Source organism: Tinamus guttatus, unplaced genomic scaffold, assembly GCF_059628265.1.
Source record: "Tinamus guttatus ecotype Peru unplaced genomic scaffold, ASM5962826v1 Tinamus_guttatus_pri_ptg000197l, whole genome shotgun sequence".
NCBI lineage: Eukaryota > Metazoa > Chordata > Aves > Tinamiformes > Tinamidae > Tinamus > Tinamus guttatus.
In genome coordinates this window covers 143,194-166,634 of record NW_028288731.1, presented here as the reverse complement: position 1 = coordinate 166,634, position 23,441 = coordinate 143,194, and the positions used below count along the sequence as shown (strand labels likewise).

The 23,441-nt window shown below is 41.9% G+C and overlaps 1 protein-coding gene across 1 annotated transcript in view; it reads right to left on the bottom strand.

The window, feature by feature from the left end:
* Positions 1-23,441, bottom strand: part of AGAP1 (ArfGAP with GTPase domain, ankyrin repeat and PH domain 1) — a 254,411-nt gene that overhangs the window by 113,421 nt on the left and 117,549 nt on the right. Inside the window, exon 10 of the mRNA XM_088523675.1 lies at positions 6,707-6,811. Coding sequence (XP_088379801.1) covers positions 6,707-6,811 — 105 coding nt within the window. The remainder of the gene's footprint in view (positions 1-6,706; positions 6,812-23,441) is intronic.

The following is a 23,441-nucleotide window of genomic DNA, read 5'->3' as shown; positions in this document are numbered from 1 at the left end:
TGTAACAGGCAAATAGCCGATACCGCGCCGGCGACACTCCCAGCCATTGAGAGGCCGCAGCTAGATTGCTGTTGATTAGAAAATTTTTCAGTTTTGACAAGCCCTTAATGAACATAAATCGCTCCTTGATTGGTTTCCGTTCGGGGCCACAGGCGCACCTAGGAAGAGAGGAAAGTCTCCTCCAAGTCCAAGCCATGCTGGAATACGTTCCTGGAATGCACCTACCCAAGGAGCCCTCCTCCCTCCTCGCATGCAAACGCGACGCAACATCCGCCACCGTCACAGGATATAGTAAAAATTAAGAGCAGCGATGAAGTGTTGTTTTCTGGGACAAACATATGAATGGAAGCGTATGCAGGAAGAAACTGAGCACCCTAAAACACTCAGTCCTGACAGAAAAAAGGTAGTCTTCAATTGGCTTATTCAAACTGGACTCAACAGCATTACATCTGAGCAATAAAAAGCGTTCACAATATCTAGCCTACCACGTTAATCAGATCATTTTGTGCTCCAAGGGCAGTGAGGAAGTTGGGGCAACGCCTGGTCAATGCAACGCTCATTTTCACAATATTTTGAAAATATTTTCTGTTGGCACTTCTCTTTCAGGCTATAGAACAAGAACTGTTGTAAAAGACAAATCACTTTTACCATCCAGAGTAATTTATGAAGTGCTTATATCCACAGCAGTTAGCTTAGCTGAACAGGAAGCTCTGATTTTATAAACCCCTGTGTTTAATTAATAGCTTGACTTTTACTATTTAAGTTGCAAGTCATTCAAATACCAGAAATATCCTGGAATCACAGTGGAATGTATCTTTGTGTCTCCTTGCTCCACACAGCAGATTTGCATCACTCCGCCACTAACAGCATTAGTAGCTGCTAGAATATAGTAGCAAACATGCTATTCTACATTAATGACATGTGATAAATCTTGTCATGCCCTCTGAAATGAATAATTTGCAACTAAAAACGCTTCACTTCCTCTTTGTTTGTGCATTAAGGGACCAGCGGAGAGCTAGAACAAGTCCTGGAAGTGATTATAAGTTAGTGGGAATTATCAGTCTCCCTTTCCTTCACCACAGACCAGTGTCATGTACTTTAGGAGCATAGTTTACTAACCATTGTGCAAAATAGGAAACAATCTACAGGCTGATTTTTCACTCATTAGAACAGTTGCAATGGTCCTTCTGAGTGAGGGCCTTTCCAATTTGAAGGGGCACAAAAACGCTGGGTTTAAGGGGAAACAGTTACCCGAATTATATGTCTGTCTGAAGGACTGCAAACACATTTTGGCTTGTTCTCCTGCCCCAGTACTTAAGTTGTTCTCCCAGACGTCTCTTTGCTGCCCTGACATTTGAATCGGGTGCAGTATTTTCCCAATGAGCTGTAAGCTGAATGAGACATCTCTAGGAGCTACGGATGTAACACTTTCTGAAACTGACGGGTACATCTCTCCTCAACCTTTTACTTTTAAAACACAGTTGCTTATAAGCTTTGTACTCAGCATCTTTACAAGAAAAAAAAAAAGTTACAGAAGGGTGGCTGTAATCCCTCACTTTTTCTAAGCTGATTACCTGCAGTTATTCCAAGTAGCCATGTAAATCCAGTGAAGACTGCTAGCATTAACAGGTGAAAGTGCTGGGCAATGCAGATCAATAATGTTAAAAAGGAAGAATGTCGCTCTGAATGCTGCTTTGATAAAAGGGCTCTCTCCAAAAGAGTCCCAGCTGGGGCGAGTGGAAATATATATTATCATCAACTCATGCCCCGTAACAGGCATTCATTACACACAGATGTTGCAACTTTTCACATAGTTTTGCTTTTCTATCTTAACCAATGTCTTGGGCAATTTAATGAATATAGAAACTATAATACGAACCTAAGTATTAATTGTTTGAGACACATTTATCCTCCTCACCACTTTAAATCCTCATTTTTGTTCTGTACTATTTGCTCCCATCACAAGTCTTTTAAGGGGTGCAACCACATGCACCCCTTCTGCAAGACAGCAGAAAAAAATGGGCATGCACTACAACATTTTAGAAAAGGGAATATTTCTTTTAAGGCAACACAAATGCCATGTTCTGGGACTATTCAAGAGCCCTATATGTGCAAGCTGGCTTTTAATAGTCAGAATTCTCATGAAAATGGTTTGCAAGGATTTGCAATACTGCCTGATACTAATACGCCTGCCATTTGTCATGTAAATTCCAGCTATTTCCTACAGGAAGGAACAAATAAGGAAACTTGACCAAAACCCAAATGTGCGCCTCCAAGGGTCTGACGGATGTTGCAGGCCCAAGTATTGTGGCTGCTGTCTCTCACCCTCTGAGGAGGTATATCTTTAAAACACATGGTTGAAGCCAATGTTCAGGCTAGCATCAGAGAGACTCATGGCCACACACTATTTTGAAAAAAGGTTTAAGTTGGGGCTATCGTCATAAACATATTGAGCAGACTGACTGCATTCATGGGATTCCCAAGTTGATTCAGGACAGATTTCCCCCCTCAGTCATTGCTACAACCCTACATGCCTTGGTGCAGGTCATCGGGCTTGATCAATGAGGACAGGAGCAGGATTTAAGTATCACCATTACCTCACAGACACCAGCAAGTCAAAATAACCCCTGCTGGTTAGGGAGAGAGTAGGTATTTGCCACACATCATCTAAATGGCTGTTGTGGGATGGTCATCAGACCTTCCTTCTAAAGCGCTGTTCTTCCCTCTTAAGCTGCCGCAGTGCTGTGCATTCATTTAAACACGCAACTAGAACAAATTAAATTCAAAGGAAAAGCATCTCCTCTGAAAAAGCTAAATTTCAGGGTTTATATTTCTTTATCAACAAGGGGCAGTGCTGATGGTGGGACGGGGACATCCACATCACCTACGGCCCGGCAGCACGACGGCAGCGCTCAGGAAGGCAGGCGGAGGCGAAGCCCTGCCAGCAATTCCTCGGGCTGAGGCTCACAAAGCTGCCGCGCCGAGCAGTGCCCAGCAGGTATCCTGGTGAATACATTTCAGGAGCCCTTACATATGGCACGCTGCCATTAAAAGCCAAGAGATGCCTAGACAAATTCCCACAGGGCCCTTTGGGGAGGCCGATGCTGAATTCACTGGCTCAAATTTTAGTCTTCCCCTCAATGGCTACACTCTAGAAGTAGAAGATGAATAGGGAGCTTGGGTGAACTTTGAAGCCTGCAGGTCAAAGTGCTCTCTCATTATCCCCACCGTTTTCTATCAGTGTAGCTCCTAGGCATCCCAAGGGAAGAGAAGGTTTGAGGCCCTTGGAAAAAAAAATGAACATGACCAAGTCAGAAAACAGTAGGGTGCTTATGTACATATTTTTTCTTTCCCCGTTATTCTCTTCCCCCACTTTCTTAAAAAGGAGGAATATCCATTTAGCTATTGTGTAAAACGTCAAGCTGGTGGCATTCACAGTTACTTATTTAGCTGGCACAATGCAGCAAGTCATTTCAACACACTACCCTGCCAAACCACCTTGACCCTTCCAGGGATACCTCGGATGCTAACTTGATTTCCACCCTCATCTCAAAAGCTTTCATTTTGTAGCCTATCCTTTTTGTAGAGGGGGACAACAGTCTGATTTGTGTGATACAGAGACATTCACTGCAATAAAAAAGCGCCTTCGTATCCGAGCAGCTGACACATTTGATGGTAGAGACAACCAATCCATTTTGGGCCATATGTCAAGCAGTACTTAATACAGTGCTCACTTCCAGCCACTAAATATTTTAATAGGTTCTTCTGATGCAAATTTTCAACCAAGTCCTGCAATCTGGCCCAAACCACATTCTGGGAAAACGAAGCTAGCTTCTAACCTCCTTTATCCCTGCCACCACTAGAGGCCAGCCCGCTGTACGCTTCACAAAAACAACTGCCAAATTTTGTACAACTAAAATGACTCGTATGTTTGCAATAACTGAAGTTAACTAAGTCGTTGGATTAAAGCTGAGCCTTCTCAGGAGTTTAAACTAGCTTTAAGTGATTGGCAGAAGTGCTTTTCTTTCATTCTCTTTAATGGGAAGAGATTAGAGGTAAGAAAAATACTGTTCATTTTCAAAAAAACAAACAAAAACAAAAAACAAAAAAAACCCTACAAAGCAGCAGAAAGCACAATCTAGTCACAATATTAAAACAAAACAAAACACACCCCCCAAGAGCAAATTTCACCTTTGCTACCTGTAAAGTTTTGCACAAACTATAGGAGTGCAACTGGCTTCACATATCTGCTCCTGCCTCTCCTTCCCACAGTGGCCTGCATTGGGTAGAGGAGATGTTTCTTACATTTCCAACCCTAGCACAGAACAGAAGAACACTGCGATAAAATTTCAAGTCCATCATCTTGCATTGCTTTTCCGGTTCAGGTGGAGGTTTCTGACTCTGGAGCATGCCAAAAGAAGCAACACCTTCACGAGCTGGAGGTACAAAAAGGAATTACGTTTGCAGCCACCCCCTGACGTAACAATTGACTGAGAGATTAAGAGCGCTCTACAGGGCTTCCTCACAACAGATAATTGACAATAAACAGGCTAGTGACAGCACCAATGCACTGTCCAAGTAGCACGGGGACTCTTTGAAGGCTTGACTCACTAAGTCATTCAAACTGCATTGTTTATAAAATAAATCTGATAGAAGATTTTAAGGTGCATGAGCAGAACCCCAGGAATTCCTAGGAAGCAGATTTGGTGAGGGGATCATGAGAAGCCCCTGTCCAGGTTCTACTCTATCCCCAGGAGCTTCTTGTCAAGTAGGAGATGAGCATGCTCCCTTATCCACTACCTGCTGAAACACAGCCAAGGCCAGAGGAGCTAGTTACAAACCTGGCAGAGCTAGGAAAGGCAGACAGAGCAAGGGGCAACATGGAGATGGGTACCTTTTTCTTAGGGAGGGTGGGGGCACGGTGTGGGAGAGAGGGACACAATTACAGGCAAGTAATTACTTCTTCTTTAAATGGAATCTTTGTAATCTCCAATGGATTTATCTCTAATCTCAAAGTAATTACCTCTAATCTCAAAGGATTCTCACTCTGGGGGAGACGAAGCAGCTCCAGGGAAGCCTGGAGAGAAGCGCTCTATTGTCTGCAAGAGGCAATGAAAAACTAACCCATGTGCACAGCCCCGGGCAGGAACAGCACGGCCCTTGGCCGAGGGGACATGGGAGCGGGCAGGGGTGACCTTCATGACAAGCCGACCATCTCAATTTGGGGGACCAATGTAGGAGGGTGGCCTCAAACATATGAGGCACTCGTGTGCTCCTCCTGACAATGAGACCAATGCATGATCTGGGTATTTCAAGACTGCTCCACTGTAGATTTTCCTAACTTTGAAGGTGCTAAGGCAGCTTCTTCCAAGGCTGAACTGAACAAGCCAGATGCTTGCCCAGCTCCACAGAAAAGAACAGTGGGGGAAAAAAAAGGACAAATCCTCACTACAGAATACAAGGGTTGAGGGACATGATTTCTGATGGAAAGCAGCAATGCCTTGAAGCTACTTGTCATGTAACTCATTAAATAATTTTTATGAGACATGGAAGTGACATCAGAAGCCACGGCAAGTCATTATTAGGGCAGGAATTGAGACTGTGAAGTCTTGTGCAGAGCCAGATACTGTTAATATTTAGCAGACAGGAAACGCTAAGTTTGTGCAACTATAACAGCACTGTGAGTTTGCATGTCAAGCACAAGCCATTTTCCAGGTCCACATTGTAGGTCTACAAAAGTCCCAGTGTACACAAAGAAATGCATCTGGTTGGAACCTTTATTTTCGCTTCTGAATGTGAAAATTGCCTGTGACAACATCAATGGCTTTAGAAACAACTGGCCCCAAAATGATACAACTGGTCACTGTCTGGTTTTCTAATAGGTTTTGTTATTAAATGCAAGACCTGATATGAGGCCAGAGATCTTCATGAAGGTCATGAAGTGTTTTGTGGTTCTGTTGCCTGTACTAGAAAGTGAGCAGAAGAGGCTGGATCGCCCGGGAGTTCCCTGAATTGCAATCTTCATTTTGGCTCTATTTTCTGAATTGATTTGGCATGGACTGATCTCTGTCAAATCTCATCTTTTCTTCCGCTAACAGGCCCAGGAGCTACAAGATGTGCTTATATGGAGTCAGATGACCATGCTCCTTCCACCCATGGACTATGCTACACACACAGAGGCAGATCCAGTGGCAGAAACAACATCAGACACTAACATAAACATGCTTTATAGTAAATATTTTAATAGCTGCCTCATTTTCAAAAAGCTGTTCAAATCACTTTCTTGAATAAATCATAACCGCTGCACATTGATAAATACCAATAAAAACCTTTCTCCCTACTGACTGCACCCAGGACACTTTCCCTCATAAAGAACCTTTGGTGGTTGTGAGGCTTTTTAATCTGGGTGTTGACAGCAAGACTACACAAAGAATTAGTGCAAAACAAACACTTCAACCATGTTATCTCCTCCTGCAATTCAATGCCCAGGAGATTTAAAGGACTCTGACTGTCCACATACACTTCCACTGAGGAGTTTTATTTCAGAGGGCACTTTTCCTGTGAGGAGGTGCTAAGGCAATAAGGGGAGAAAAAGAAATTCCTCCATCAAAAAGGACTTGATAAAAACATGTGTCTGGATGAACTTACTAACATTACTTAATCAAAGCTGGGCATCTGCTGAAAGCAGAGGGCATGGCATACTCACATGTAAACTAGGATGATAGGTCAGGACACCATTGTCGCACAACGTAACATATTTCTTCTTCCATTCTTTATTCAAAGACTTGCCACTTCGTTTTAGCAGCATACCCTGTTAGAAAGAAAAAAAATAAACACTATTTTGTCAATGCATCTCCATTTAAGACAAAGGAAAAAGTAAACATATTTGCTAACACTTTTGCTATGTTTTTTCCTACTTGTTGCTCAGTGTCCCCAGTTTTTCTCTTGACACCTTTACACCACTGGCAGCTCCAGTGCTTACAATTTAGAAGCAAAAGCTCCAGGTACAGCTTTATAAAGTCAGTCAAGCAAACAGAAAACAGTGCATCAATACTGGCTTTGTCCAAGAGGCAGACAAAGCCACCTTGCACTGAGTTTCACTCCTCAGAAAAAAGTATTATTTTACCATGACATGGGGTAAGGTTACCCCCCATACACTCCATGTTGATAAAGACAGCAGTAAACTTCTTAGAACTCTAAAATAAATGTTGTATCTCAGGACGATTCCATGCAATCGTGGCTTCAGCTCACTTGAGCACACACTTGTCTGATTTCTCCTTTTTCCTATATTTTCCTATTTTCTACATTTTCCTATTGTTCAATGTAGCCTTTACATGCAGGGAGCTGTATGCATACGTGTTCCTGGACAAATACTTGGAATAAAGCTCTTGAGAACCACCCTTGGCAATTCAAAGCAATCTGTGGATGAGATTGCAAATAAAGCTTGACTCTATTGACCAAATTAGACCCTAGGACAGATTCCAACTTTCTGACCAGGGTTCGAGTCTTTTTTCTGTGCTGTTCATCGCTATGCTTAGGTGCCTTAACCTCAAACTGTCAGCAAGCCCAACAGGCCTCTGCAATGGCTGCTCATTACAGCCTGCTGGCGGGTAGAGACGTTCTCGTCCATTAAGAAAAATGAAAGCTTATGGCTGCCTTTGACTCGTCTATTTGTCTGCAGTCGGTGATCTGCCGCTTCACCTTTCCGATCTTTTACACTTCGCCCACCATCCACGTGCTTGAATTTAGGTGGATCCAATTCTAGTTATCACTGCACTATCTGGATCAAAAATTGTCTCCTAAAGTTGTTTCCCTCTGTTGGTTCTGCTGTGTTTGTCCCATAGATCTTTTAATGGGGAAAAAAAAAAGCCATAAGGATCACACCAAGGATACATATGCATACACACGCACACATATATACACACGCACACACACATATATATAGGTTTGGAAGAAAGTAGAAATAGATTTCACACCTTTTCATCTGTCCCTTCGCTACATGTAGAACACGTCACTTCTTATGTGATCTCCAATCCGTGACAATTATAAGGTCAACAAATTGTGACAATGGTTTAAAAGCTTTCCACCTTAATGATTTTTTTTTAAATCAGATATAATTTTGTTACTGCCCAAGTGTAAATTAAGAAATTTTATTTTGGGGTCTAAATGACAAAATTATTTATCCAGATATGGAGGTAGAACTTTGCTTTTAAAATGAAATTCCAGTTTCCGGAATCCAATTCAATATGAAACATCTAACAAAACCCGGTTTATGTCTTACCAGCAAACAAATCAGATTTCCCAGACCATTTTCTTTAGGAACCATCTGATGTAAGAGAATAGTTTTTTTTTTTATTAGGTGAACATTAAAAATATTTTGCAGTACCAGAGGAGAAAACTGCTCTGAACCCAAAGACCTAATGGAAAGAGTTATGCAGCCTAGAAGCACATCCTAACCACACCTTTCTTCCAAGGCCAGAAACTGCCACTTTGTCTGCAATAATTATATAGAACCACCTTGAGAAATGCTTTTAGTATTGGAGTATAGAGTTTTAGTATTGGAGTTATGAATGCACTTGAACAATACCTAAATTTAAAGAAAAAAAAAAAACACAAACCTAGATAGGATGATACTTCAACAGTAACAACACCTCATCCACAAAACCTTCACTTGGGTTGCATTATGTCTACATTTAAGGTACTCTGTCTAGGAAACCAGATACTTGGTTCCCATTGACCTCCAGTACCTCCAAGGTGACCTAGAGGCAGCTTGGTAATCCACGGGGCTCCAAACAGGCCACACATCTTCCTGGTACATTGTAAAAACCATATTTACTCTCCCAGCTACTCAGGGACTTGCTTGAACTAAGTAAATCAGCTCAAATTGTCATTCATCAGATAACATTACTTATCCTGACTAATTTGTGTCAAGTCTTTCATTTGCTACAGTTCTTCCCTGTGCAATTTTAACACTGCAGTTCAGCATTGCTGACCCAAGCCTCGAGATTCAAGACTTTCAGAATTTAGCACCTCCAATTTGCTCAAACTGAGAAGAATTTAACACTTCAAATTAAAATTTACCACCTTCCCTCAAAAACTGAAATTCTGAACCTAATGGCAGAACACTTCTCCTACCAGATAGCACCGCCTGTACTTTTAATGAGCAATAGGAAAAAATACTCCAGCAAGAGTGCACGATCTTCGCTTCTTGGGTTTCGCTCAAGGAACTTCATCACTGTGCAAAGAGAACTGAGGAGCTGTCTGTATGTATTGCAATCTCTTTATTAGTAATGTGCATGCTACGTCTAGTCCCAGGAGGTCATTGCAAGCCAAAAGCAATGTTAAGTGTACAAGCTTTAAATAACTTACAAAGTTAATGTAATGAATGTAAGTGTTATCTGAAATCCATCACTCAGTGGCTTGCTGTAGCCTCAAGCTGTGATAAAACACCACTCATAAATTTATATTAAAACTCTGTTCAATAGCAATTATTTACCAACAAAGATTTATTGATTGCATTTGCTGTTAGAGAATGGGGCCCTAACTGAGTCAATCAGCTTATGTTGTTGAGCTTGAGGGCACCAGGAGAAGTTGCAGGCTGCTATCAAGCTCTGCATCCTGATCGGTATTGGGAGAGTAAGAGCAGCTAATGAAAGGCCTCCAGTATAGAACTGATTGGGTGGAAGGTAAGAGACCCCTGGTCAAGGGACCACTATGTATAACGTACACTGCTCATCTCAAAATGCAATGATCAGCTAGATTTAGACACTTGATACCTTCCTGTAAGCTAGCAGCCTTGCCCGCTTAAACAACAAATGAAGTGGTGAGATAATTACAAATTTGTAATTTGTATAAAGGAAGTATTTCAGGTTTTGGGCAGCAATGTATCCGCATTTAAAAGGGCACCCCTCAAAGCTGCTCACCACTGCATCAGAGATGTTGGGAAGTGAGCATTCTTCTGCATGAACAACAGAAAAGATTTCCATAACTCTTGTCAATACCGGTAGCAAAATGCACATCTTGACTCTTACAGAGATGGCTACAGCCCTGGCTTGGCCCCCAGAATTACAGCGTGGAGAACAAGATACTTGGTGCTCTGCAGCGGATTTTGGATTTTACAGGGGCCACAAGAAACAGAGGCCATTGCCAGCAGCATAATACCAGTGATTGCAGGTTTTCTTCAATTGCTCCAGATGAAACCCCTTACTTCATTTTTTATTTTATTTATTTTTTATTTATCTTCATATACTAAGATAAAATGGCAAAGGCCTAGAGTCAGCAAAGCTGAGGCTGCACCTCCAGTGACCATCTTCAGGAAAGGAAATGCGATATTTCTGTTCCTTTTTTGCTGTTGGACACTTGGAACACTGCCATGATTGAGGTACCAGCATCCTGCAAGATTTTTTTTTTCCTTTTTTCCTCTCCTTAATTTTTAGGCAACCCCATACTGTTACCCTGATGCTGTTTTGACAGAATCAAATATGCAATCTTGTACTTAATCATTAACAGCATAAATTCCTAATTTTCCACTCAGTTCTTCAGTTATCATAACTATGATTAGCAGTCAGCAGTTCTATGAATTTTATAGAGCTCCAACATTTGCATCTTGTTCATAAAAAAACAACCCTCTCAAAAAAACACACCACACAGACCAAAAAAAAAAAGAACATTCACAAAGAACCTGACTCAAACCAACTGCAACGTCAACCTTACAGTCCAGAACATGAACAAATCTTGCATTTGAATTCTGGTCAATAATCCATCCAACTTCTCTAAATCCATTAATGTTCTAAACAAACCTTGATCAATCCTTCAGGTTTGCAGGACTCTTCCATTTGTCTTCCTTGAAAACCTGCACTACAGAGCAGTCTTCAAAGCTTTTGAACAGCTTCTAAAAATGCTTCCCCAGTTAAGAAACATACCCCAAGATAAAAGTTGTCCTCATACTATGGATGTTGTTCATCAACTTCATCATCTTAGGGATAAGTTCTAAGTCCAAAAGATTGGATTCAATTATTTCCAATATGTTCAAAAAACAAGGAACACGCAGCTACTGGTAATTGCACCACAAGTGGTTACCTACTGCCAAGACTGGCTATCCCATGCTCCATCCAGAGAAAAAAGAAAGCAATATCTGAGACCTAATGAACACTAACAGTTTTGCTAGAATTTGTCAGATCATCTATATAAAGAAGGTTGCTTTCACAGCTCTTTGCACACAGGCTACTAAAAACAATCAAACAAAAACACCCTAAACTGAAAATAAGCCTTATTAAAATCACCTAAATGCTGATTAAGCCAGTTTTACACTCCACTGTAGTACCTGTGATCAAGACTGTCACCCTCAAAGAAAAAACAAAGGTTTGTCCAAGAAACCTCACCATCGGAGACACACTAAATGGGAAGGGTGAACTTCAAAAACCTGTGTTCACTCTTAGCGCATGTTTGTTCACCCCAGCCTCTTGATTTGGACCTTACATGCCAACCGCACGTAACGCACAAGTTCTGCTCATAAGCAACAAGGCATTTTAAGTGAAGCTTTAACAGCTCACCAGCTCGCAGCTGTTATAGAAGGTAGGTCTTTAATTTCTATGTGCCACAGACAAGGACTCTTCATGATCTTGCTGGGCAGGAGAACCTAGTTTAATTTAGAAGTACTAATTGCTTGAGAAGACAGCATAAGACAGGAGGACACTGCAATCTGTGGGCCATTGTTTGGGACTTCATGTTTGGCCACCTGATGAGGAACCTCCTTACTCCAAGGGAGAAAAGATAGTTGTGCAAGAGCAATCACTGCAGGGTCAAAAGAAGAATCTGAGGGGAAAGCCAAGAGAGTAACACATAGCTGGAGCAAGAAACCCGAGTCCAGGGCTACCTCCGGTTTGCCCAACTGACAGGAGCTCACTTGAGCTGATGGGGAACACGCCTTCGAAGGCAGGAGATGCAGAGCGAGTTAGGAGACTTCTTGAATACTCCTTCAACACCTGTAAGTCCTGTTATTTTTCTGCCTGTGGTATGTGGAGCTCTGTTGCCTTTCATCAGCACTCAAGCCGATCGGTGCAAAGCGGCAGCTCAGCTGAAAACCAAAGGAGGAAAACTACCTCAGGAAAGCAACTGGGCCTCAGCAAATGTTACCACATGGAGCGGCTGCTGTACGGAGGGGTGTTAGAGCAGAAACAGGGCTGTAAAAACAGCTCTGTCATGAAGCATGAAAAAGAAGTAACAAAATAGGTCTTTTGTTTCTTGTTTTTCTTTTCTTTTTTCTTATTCCCCTGTTAAACAAACCTAACATGGCGGTGGTGGGGTTGAAACCCCAAAGAGGGATCATTACAGAGCCGCGATCACCTCCAGGCAGGCAATTACGCTCTCATTAGAGCACCGCCACCTTCCCCAAAGCCTCACAACTCTTTATCCTGTTCCACAGAAAGTCGGGATTTGGGGGAGAAAAAGCCATGAAAAGCTAAAAACCTGGTTTTTAACTTTCTCTCCTGATACTCCATCGTTTCCATAGAAACATGAGGAAGACCACTTAGGAGCAGCATTTTTTTTTCTCTCTTTCCGGGAGCCGTGTTTGGCACCGTACCCCTCCCCTGGACAACCTATTATTTCACAAATGGATGTTTTTTGCAGCACTGGGAAAAGGACGAGAGGGAGTAGAAAAAGGAAGGGGGGGTGGGGGGGAGCTTTAACCAGTTCCCCTGTGGCCCCCTCCCACTTTTTCTTTTTTTTTTTTTTAAACTCCCTTTTTTTGTTGGCAATATTTCTGTCACTCCGCCGGGCTACACGGCGTACAAAAGGGGTTACGCTTTAATTGAGCTGTCAGCGGCTCCGACAATCCGATAAAACCCCGATTATGCACGGCGGGGTTAGCGCCGCACTTGTTATTGTGGATGCCCTATTTGCGAAATCTCCCCCCTCGCCGTCCCCCCTCCCGCCGCCCCCGCGCGGGTCGCCGGAGCCACGCGACCTTCCTGTCATTAGCCGCGTCTCTTCCTACCTCACCGCTGCGAAAATCACACGAGCCGAGGCTTCAAAAGCCCTCGCCGGCACTGGATTCGGCCAGGAGCTAATCACCCACAAATCCAGCTCAAATGGCAATAATTGGCTAAACTGCTCACCTCTCCAGAGCGCAGCAGTAATTTGGGATAATAAAGAAAAGAATTATTCAGCTAACTGCCCCGAAATGTATGCTTTGTGACCGACACACTTCACATTTTAATAATGATGGACACAAAATCCAATTTAACGTGGCGTCTCCTGAATAACAAAACCAAGAACGCTGGCAGGAAAAGAAAAAAAGTGTATTTTTTTCACCCCTTTAAATTGCATTCCGTGTTATTGTGTGGAAACGATCTGTGCTGTGAAATTTTGGGGGCCAAAAAGGTCTTCATGAGCAACCCTCAGAAACTGTGCTCTGTGAGGGGATTTTTTTTTTCTTTTTCTCTTTATTAAAAAGAGCATCCCACATTAAAAAAAACTGCATTTCACCCAACGGTGATACCTCTGGGCCTCAACCTTGTGTGGAGGTAAAGTAAGACAAATCATTTTTTCTTAGGCTGTGGAAGGGTGCCTTCTTCACTGCTCTAATTAATGGCACCTTCCCATTGCCTCATTTTTCCTTCCATTCGGCTCCTTCTTCCTCATTGCAGGATCCTCAGCCCTGAAGACCACTGGCCACGTAGCCACTGGTGGGGCAGCAACACTACTTGGACGGCTCCATGATAGGACAGCACTGAGCATGTTCAGTGGTGTCATGATGCTCCAGCGTGCCTTCTTCCACCCACTCTTCCCTCAAGTCTCCTCCAAGGCCAGGAATAGGAAAAATAGACACATACACACACATGTTCAGAAATAAATACAACAATACCCTGACCTGTCATGCTTTAGACTCTTGACGTGTTCAAATCACTCCGAGAAGGACTCAAGATGACACTTCCAGAGAGGCAGCTAGTCAACATTAGGCAACCAGCATCTTCTCATCATTGTTGCAGCCAAAGGATAAGCAATTCCACTGAGATCATTCCTGAGGCCCTTTAACCAACTCACCTTACTTTAAGGAAAAACACAGGATTGCTTTAGAGTTACAAAATATTGCAAAATGCACCCATAGTTCTAGAGCTCAGGGACCACAATCTCCTGCACACCAGTCACGTTTTCACCTTGGCTCACCATGAAGTAACACGCACATGTGCATCTCAAGAAATCCTCATCAAAGTCCCTGTATGTCAACTGCCGAGGAGATACAAAAATCAAAAGGCAGCAAATTCAGCCGACTGCAGAGCTGGAAAGCAAATGCTACGTTTGTCTCCAGAAATTGCTTTAGACATGCTTTTCAGCTCATTTGAGGCATGCACCTACCTGCAGAATTTTAAGCACTAACAAGAGCAGCCATACAAGCAGCTATGCTAACATGCTAGAAGAGGTTGCCCTTTACAATGATCAATTCAAATGCAACATAAGTAGGTTTAAAAAGAAAACCTTCTTCCTATAGTTCCTAAAACCATGTTAAACTGTCTGAAACAAGCTGCAGAAAGTAGAAAAAAAACATTGTTGCAATGCTTTGCTGTTTAACTTCCCCATTTAAAGAACAACCAACAAGAAGGATCACTTTGAAAGGATATTTCAAAACAATTTTAACACAAATCGTTCTCCTTAGATTAGGCTTTCTGGAGCAGTCTTTTGCATTTTGTGAGATGATGAAAGTGTTTAGAGACCATCATAATCCAAAGCAAGACGGCACTAGACCTGGTTAGTGCAGAGGTCACCTCTCTACTCCAGGGGAGAGGAGGAAAAGGGAAAGAACAACCTTGTGACAAATGAGATGTCACATCTACCCTGACGAGTAGAATCTACTTTGGACACTAGGAGCTGCCAACTATATCCTACGTTCAGGTGAAATGTCTTCAAGCAACTGTCCTCTCAATTTCTTCTTAAATAAGAGGAAGATCTTTCGACAAATGAAGAATATTCCCAGGCGTGAACAGGCAGCTGCATGAAAAGACCACTATGATCACATCCATTTGCTCAACATCTGAGCAAACTTTGACGTAAGTCAACTATCCTAAAAACAAATGATTAGTAAATACATACACGTATACATACACTTCTGCGCACAGAACTTTTATCCTACTACGTTTGCTACAAAATAGCAGAAAAACAGTTTTAGGGTTTTTATGCTCACACACCAGACTGTCAGAGATGAGCTGCATTAAAGGACCCGAAAATCTTTTTCTATCCCCAAAATGGCATAAAGACCATTTGCTGATAGGCAATACTTAGGTAGCACTATTTTGAACACAGCCTTCTCCCTGAACATATCTGATTCTTCCGCTCACCAGAACATCCTTTAAAAAAGGCACAGATGATGTATTTACTAACAGCAGCAGAGCCATGGCTTCTTAAATAATCCTTTTGCCAACACGTGCAATCACCTTTTTCATTTAAGCAAATAACTTCTGATTGTGCTTCTAATCAATCTGTAATTTATTACCTGAAAACCAAGTCATTCTGCACTCAGCCGAAAGAACACAGAAGTGTATATTTATTTGCCCAGATTACTGCTGGCCAAGGATTTGACCTTCCTCGCAACACAAGGTGCTTTGAAAGAAATAGGCCTCAATGGGTGTAAAATTTGCCCTTACTCTCCAAAAAGAAAGAATCTCTTAAATAATGTCTCTTTATGAACTTTACCCTCTACTGGGTAGAGGATAAAAAATACATGCTGACAGTTCTTGCCATTTGTCAAAGATATTTCAGAAATGGAGGGGAGAAGAACTTGCCCAATTCCTAAAAGCTCTAGGAGACACCTGCAGCATCAGCTGTGCTCAGCCAAGGACGCCGAGCTATCTCCTCAGCCCAAACTTGGGATCAGCCTTTGCAAAGCCTCTGCACTTCTCTATTGTAGTATTTTCTGTACATTTGATGTCTGCACTGTAGCAGGATATCTCCACATCTGCAATTTCTTCCTGAATTCCAGCAAAAACCTAGTCAAGGCCATTTCCAGTGAGTTTAAGGCTATGATTTAGAGACAACTTTCAAATACAGATTTACTATATTTTGATCAGGATTTGCTACTGCACAAAACGAAAGTACTTATGTCACTAACTGAAGTAAACCACTACTGCGATAGATGCTATAGAAAGTATAATAAAGTGAGAGAGATGTTGCCAGCCTCAGTTTTGGGAAGGAACTGCTCTGAGAAGTTATAAATCAGTGCTTCTGACATGGATTTTTTAGGATTGCTTTACACAAGAAAGCAATACCTGATCCAATCCAACATTTATTTAATATACCTCAGACTAGTAATTCTCAGTATGACTTCAGCCTTCTCCGAGCCCGCTGCGCCTGTACGCAACGCGCACTCCCGTGCTCCCCCATTAACAAGCTCAGCATTCATCAGTGCAACCTCAAAATAAAGGGTTTTGCATGTTGTGTCAGTAAGTTAAAAATTGTAATATTATTTTAATGTTAAAATCACTCCAGATACAATACTTGCTGTAGTATATTTCATGCCTCATTTGCTTTAACAGATATTAAGTTTCAGTCAACAATTAACTCCTGACACCATTTTTCTTTTAAGCCAAGATGAATTTAGGTGCGGGGGAGCGGAGGGGGAGCTAAAGCAAAACTTGGATTTATTAGATTGATGCTAATTCAAGATCACCAGCATTTCTTTATAAAAAGCATCCATTCCTAAGAGCGATACATGGTCGGTCACTCCATATTTGAGCCGAACCAAAATTCATGCTGGACAGCCATGTAGCATATATTTTAGTCTAAATAAATAAATAAATAAAAATAGAAAGGACTGTAAATGCATCTATTTCAAACGCCATTTAAACTGTTAATTGTTTTTCCACTTACCATACAGGATAACTCATGAATGCAACCATCTCAGCAAATGTTTAAACGGCTTTTTTTATACCGTACTTGCTCTCTTCAGATAGATACAAAAGATCGATCGATTTTTAGATAAATATTGAGTTGCTCTATTTACACTGATAGGAAACTAACACGCCAAAAGATATTAGTAGCCAAGGCCATTTGAAAATTTTCCGGAAGGAGCTCCTCAGCTCGCGTTTATACCTCACATCCATGAAGCTAGCAAGCACACTTCGGTGTCCAGGTCCAACACACGAAGGACTACAGTCAACAGCAGACAGCCCCGACCATAGACTGCTTGTAACAAAACCCTCTTGGAAAGTCCTGGCCCTGGAAATGGCTCATGGATGTGAAGCCTGAGCCACACGGGAGACCGAGCAGGAAGACTCGAGCAAAAGTATATGACATTAGTAAGACTGCAAGGCTCGACAGGGGCTGATAAAAACATTTTTGGTATCACGCCTATTTGGGTCATTTCTGGTGGTATTGGGTTTTTCTTGGGAAGCCTTAAAGTTGGTACGAACTCTTGTGTTAACAGAATATGAAATTACTTTGTCACCTCTCATGCTTGGAGTGCACCGATCGCCCAGCATTTCCATGTTCTGCAACGCTCAGTAGTGACAGCAGCTACAGCCGCGACTGCCGTCCTCCACTGTGCCTTTCCGCGGATGGAGACTCCTGCCTGAACTGACAGCCGGGGCACGAGAACTGCACCTCTGGATTTGGCTCTTCTGTTATCAAGGTGTACAGACCTCCCTAAAGAGCTCAGCATGCTTTCTGGCCTGGGACAGAACCGAGATAAGGAGGAGGAATTCTCTTAAGAAAGAAGAGGAAAATAAGTAAATGAAGAAGATTACTACAATTGACAACTTAAAAAAAAAAAAAAAAGAAAAGAAAAGAAAAAGCAAAAAAAAAAACACCTTTTGAAAATTTACTCTGAAGAAATGCTCCCATCCTTCACACATGTTGATAACTCACTTTTAAGCACATATGCAACATCATTAATGCCTTTAGTGCCTAACAAAGAGCCAAGAAGCAGAATACCACGCTAGCGAGCTCCTTTCACAAGATATTACAGTTTTATGAAAGAGTAGCTAAGAACCAACTAGCTTGCAGGCAATACAGAACACTATGTTCACAAAAGGTAATTTATAAAGATCAGTTATGGATTTGTGTGTGTGGTTACTTGCCTGTAGAGTTGGCATGTTATAACACATTAGACAAAAAAAAAAAAAAAACTGTTCTTTCATTAGATAACCACCCATAGACAATATTTAAGACTAATTTTCAAACACCTTTTTCAATTTCTCATAGATAAAGAATGTGTTTGCAAAGAAAAAAAATTGTATAAATAAAAATGCAAGGTACCCAGAGTGCAGCTAATGGGATTTGACGCTGGCTTTAATTTTAATGAAGAAAGTTGCCAGTAGCAACAAAACTGTCAGCAGCAGCCAAGCACCATTAATAAAGACCCAGACAACATTAGTGGCACGGCAACAGTACAAAAGGTTCCCCCCGGTTCATGCTGTGCTAAATTGGCTGCCCAATTTTTCTCAAGTGTCCATACTATTTAGAAGACAATTTATTAATTTTTGTCATCCATTGTCAGTTGACAGGCCATCATTTTGCATCCCGAATTTCAGATGAAAACTAATTGAAAAGCCTGGCAGTATTTATGAGGGGTATTATTTGTCAATTACGGCTGCTGCTGAAACTTGGGACTACCAACTTTAATACCCCCATGTGCGGGTGCGGCAGTAGGACTTTTTCTTATTTTCCAGCCATTTCAATGTTAATTCTACAGAAGTGGCAGAAAGCAGTGACCAAATCAATTTAGAAACCCTGTTAAGGAAGAGGGGCCCATCAATCCCTTCAACGCATGCTTTGAAGCCGCTGGAGAGGGGAAGGAACCCCTGATGTCATCCACAAAAATCACTGTGCTCTCCCCAAGACGCCTTTTAGGAACAAAATGCTCCCTTTGCTTGCTGTTAAGCACACATTTGCAAGTATGTCAGAACTGAAGTTGTCCCTGCACCTCTGTCCAGGCTGCCTACTGGCTATCCTACCATTCACCTCAATAAACTGGTTTTTGAGAGTCTGAATGGCTTAACAGACTCCCGGGAAACGTCTTAACCATAAAGCAACAAACTTGATGCCCAGATCTTCCAGCTTTACTCTTATTATCTCAGTGCTAAAAAGTAAAAATTACTAGCCCCATTGGAAGACTTCTGTCACTGTGTCTAGTACCTCTGGAGAGAACAGGCAGTAAAACAGTACCACCATTAGAGTGTTTAAAAAGCAGAAATAAAACCTGCCACAGTGTGTACTTCGTGGTGCACCCTAGAGGATTTAAAACCCCAAAATATTCTGCAAGAGCAGAAAACCGACCGCTACGGACAATCCAGCAAACCCTTCTGGGAAGACATGATTGTTCACACGCTCTCTGCGCAACGCCACACGTGAGCTATTAGCATTACTGCTGGCTCTCTCAGAGCCATGTGTTTATTTGCATTCTGCATTTTTCCCTTTCTTGGGGAAACTTCCTCTTATCCTCTAAGCTTGGTACCTCACTACAGAAAAGAAACTTAGGAAAACAACAGAAGCTGCCACAAATAACTCACAAAAAGGGAAAACTCTAGCCTCAAAACCTGTAAAGAGCAGTTATATCACGTGTTGTGTGAGTTTTCCTTAGATTCACTGCCAGGGTATTTTGACACATCATTCAGTAACATCATCACAATATTCTGGGAAATGCTGACAAATGACATACTGATACACTAAAGCTGTCAGGAGTCCAGATCAAATCATATTTAAGCACCATTTCAAGCTTGCAGTAACTATGTTAGTTAAGCATCCCAGTTTCACTATGGGATTTGCTTTAGGTACTAGTAGCATCAACACTGCCACTGGTACTTCCCACTATTCCTTCAAGAAAGGATATGGTCTCTGACCAAGTCACCAAGGGTGAAAACTGGATCAGCCATAGCCCACAGCCTTAACTACTGAATATGTATTTGGGGTTGGATTAGATGATCTCTAGAGCTCCCTTCCAACCGTAAGCATTCTGTGATCCTTGTGACCATCCCATAGATCTCCATCTTCTCAATTTTGCCACTCTTCCCAACCTGTCAGTACTTTTATCTCTAGTATATATAAGCAAACCTTAGTATTGATTCAAAACAAAAGCATTCTTTAACATAATCTATAATATATTCCACAGGTTTCTGAAGATTTCAGCAACACTGGAAGATAACAGCATAAATCTCATTTAATCACTCATTTAGAAATAGATTGTGTCATCTTCCTTTCCCAACAGCAACAAAAAAGCTTTAAGTTGAACTGATTTACTACACGGGCAAACATTTTCCTCCAACTGCATACCAAAAATAGGACAGTATTAGGAAGGAAAATGTGCGCTATTCAAAATAAACTTTGAACAGCACTATTGCATTAGTAAAACTTTAATGACTTAATAGTCACAATGCACTGTTGATAAGTAACAAGATGGTAATAACAGAACATGGGATGGGGGCAAACCATAAAATGCTATTCTTGTCCTTAAAAAAAAAAAAAGTGAAAATTATTAAAAAAATCCCCTTTATCATAAAACCAGCTATAAGTCTAGTTCATTCCACACTGAATCAATACTTTTATTCCACACCTGCTTTCCAGAAGATACTGTCAGCTTTGCTTTCAAAAAACCTTGCTCGGCAATATTATTTTACAACATGTTACGTTTGCAGGCTCAAAAGCAAAAGCTTTTCCCCCCACTGTTTCCTAGAATTAAAAGTACTGCACGCTTAGCTATCCTTTGGCATGAGATAGCATAATACAATGTTGATATTCATTTGAAGTACAAATTCTCCACCTGGAAAAAATTTTGGTGCAGTTCTTACATTATACAGAGGATCATTATCTTCTTTTCTTCCACTGCATTCAGGCTTGCGCTCTCACAAACGTAAAGCACAATTAAGTGCCTCGTTGGGGGGTGAGCAGACAGTTTGCTCCCTTTGATTCACTTCCAGGCACGAGCTCCAAAAGCAGCCAGCCTGGCCCACACACGGGAGCTGCGTGTGGGAAAATCCACGTGCACTACGAGATGCTCCCCAGCCCGCACTGAGAGGCGGCACGCAGATTGCTGGCCCTAGGCACGAGGACCTGGGCGCATGGCTATCGAGAGGGGCGTTTTCTCCTTGCAGGATCCGTGACACGGGGCAGAGAGCTTGGTTCATTATCTTCATGTTTGGGGATATGCTGCTGAACAGTTTAAGCTACCATCTGAGTCGGAGGACAGCGATATGTGAACAACGCAGGTGAAGACCTTTTGGTCTCCAGGGACCAGATCTCCATTGAATGGAGTCCCTTGACTGGATGCCCTCAGCTACCTTAAAATTGTGTGTTTGGGCTTATCGCTCTTCTGCACTTTCCCCTATTAGGGAATTAGTTAAAGGACAGCAAATTGCTTCTACAAAGCTCTTCAGAATGGAAACAAAATATTTCCATTGGAGATGACCAGAACCTCTAGCACCGCAGCCCAATTCATGTTAGTTAAAAAGGGACTTTGTGACATTTGAAAACAGATCATCTGAGTGCAGTCTCAACTTAAAGCAAAGAACAATATATATTGGAAAAGATCTTTGGAGGTCTTCTAGTCCAACCACCTGCTCAGAGCAGGGCCATCTTCCATCAGGTTGCTTCGGGTCTTGCCCAGTTAAGTCCTGAACATCTCTGAGGATGGAGATTCCACAGGCTCTTAAACTGCTGCTCAAATATTTGACCATTGTCAGGTCAAACAAAAAACTTTGGCATTTGTAATTGAAATTTCCTTTTTGCAGCTCCTCTCCAAACCTGATCCACGGAACCATTGCCTTTACTGCTCACCTTTACTCATCAGTTTGCAGCGAAGTACATGAAGCGTTGGATCAAGTACACATTTTGCATAACTGAAGAGCTTCGCAGACTACGGGCACCAGTGCGCAGTAGCTGCAGTGTTACAGGACTCGCTAGGACAGTCGCTAAGCCATTACTCCAAAAGCCATTACTCCAAAATGGAACAGGTTTGTTCTGCCATCAGTAATACCTTTTATGCACTTGCACTGACATCTTAAATGGAGGTTAACTAATATATTACTGATTTAACTTTCAGTGCAATTCTGGAGACACACGTATGCTCAGAGAAGGTTCTGGTGCTTGAGCCTGCAAAGAACTGAAGCCAAACTAAGAACGCACGTTGCGACTGAAATGATAAGGAAAAAGAAAAAGCTTCACCGGTCTACTTAAAAATTAAGGTGACCACAGGTGAGTAGTGCTTTATACAGTTTCAAAAAGAATCAACTTTATCTTACATCAAGAGATTTAGCTACGTTTTCTAGTGCTCCCACTCAGATTAAGAAGAAATGGAGCTCATCAGAAGCCTGAAATCAATATTATAAGACAGAGGAGTCTTCATCTCTAATTCAAAAGCCTCTAGATGAAGAGAAACCCACAGCCTTATTTCTGAAAGTTTTTCCTCTCCAGACGGTAAACCTGTCTGAAAAGACCAACTCAATGCCCCAAGCCTACTGTAAACACAGCAAGAAAGATCCTTTTCTCCAATACATCCAATCAAAGGATGGTGCTTTGACAGAGGATACATTCGATGTCTGAGTCCCCTTAATCTAGCTCAACAGGCAGACACAAGACACCTTTCACAATCGTGTCGCTTTTAAGATACATCTGAAGTTTGTACCCCCACTGCAAGCCAACTAGTCCAACCCACAAAGTATGGGAGATAAGGTCACCAAAAGAAACAGTGTAAAATCTAATTTATTTTCTCGGTATTGTTATGGCGAATTGCACAGCAGAAGAAATTAAGGGTTCTTTGTAAGCAGTCTAACTTTCTGTAGAAATGCACCACTTTTAAGCTAACTCTACCTTTTTAACCTCTTTGTTGCAAGGTGTCAGCAGCGTTTCAGAGCAATGGAGAGTGACTAACAAACAGAAGCTGCTCTGCAAGCTATCGGGAGCCCAATCTGGAGTCCACCTATACGTTAACTCCTACCGCTAATTCATCATCCGAGCACGCGACAGCTGAGCTGATTGTGAGCCCTATAGCACAATAAGGGTCTCGGCTGACCACCAAAAAATCAGCAAAAGCAGGGAAGGCTTGATGGGCACGGGCCTGAAGAAGGCCTAAGATAAGTGCTGGCTGTCAGCACAAGGACAAAGAAGGGCAGGCCCTGGGGAGAGAAAGGAGATAAAAAAAAATCTCGACAACTGCTTTATCTGATGAGGGTTATGGCTAATTAATTATAAACTCAATTACCTAACCCTTACTTCAGCAGTCTCTATTCATTAAGAGATAAAACCTGACTGACTGCTAACTTTCTTCTTGCACACATACACACAGGGCTTGCTTGCTTCACATTTGCACACTCGAACACACAATTTCTTAAAAAAGATCTCCAAAAAAGCATTTGTACCTGTCAACTTTCTGCTCACAGGATGTAACATTTCATTTTTTTTTTTTTTCTACCACCCAAAGCACCCTCTGTGGCACCATGGGAGGGCTTGGCCTTCAT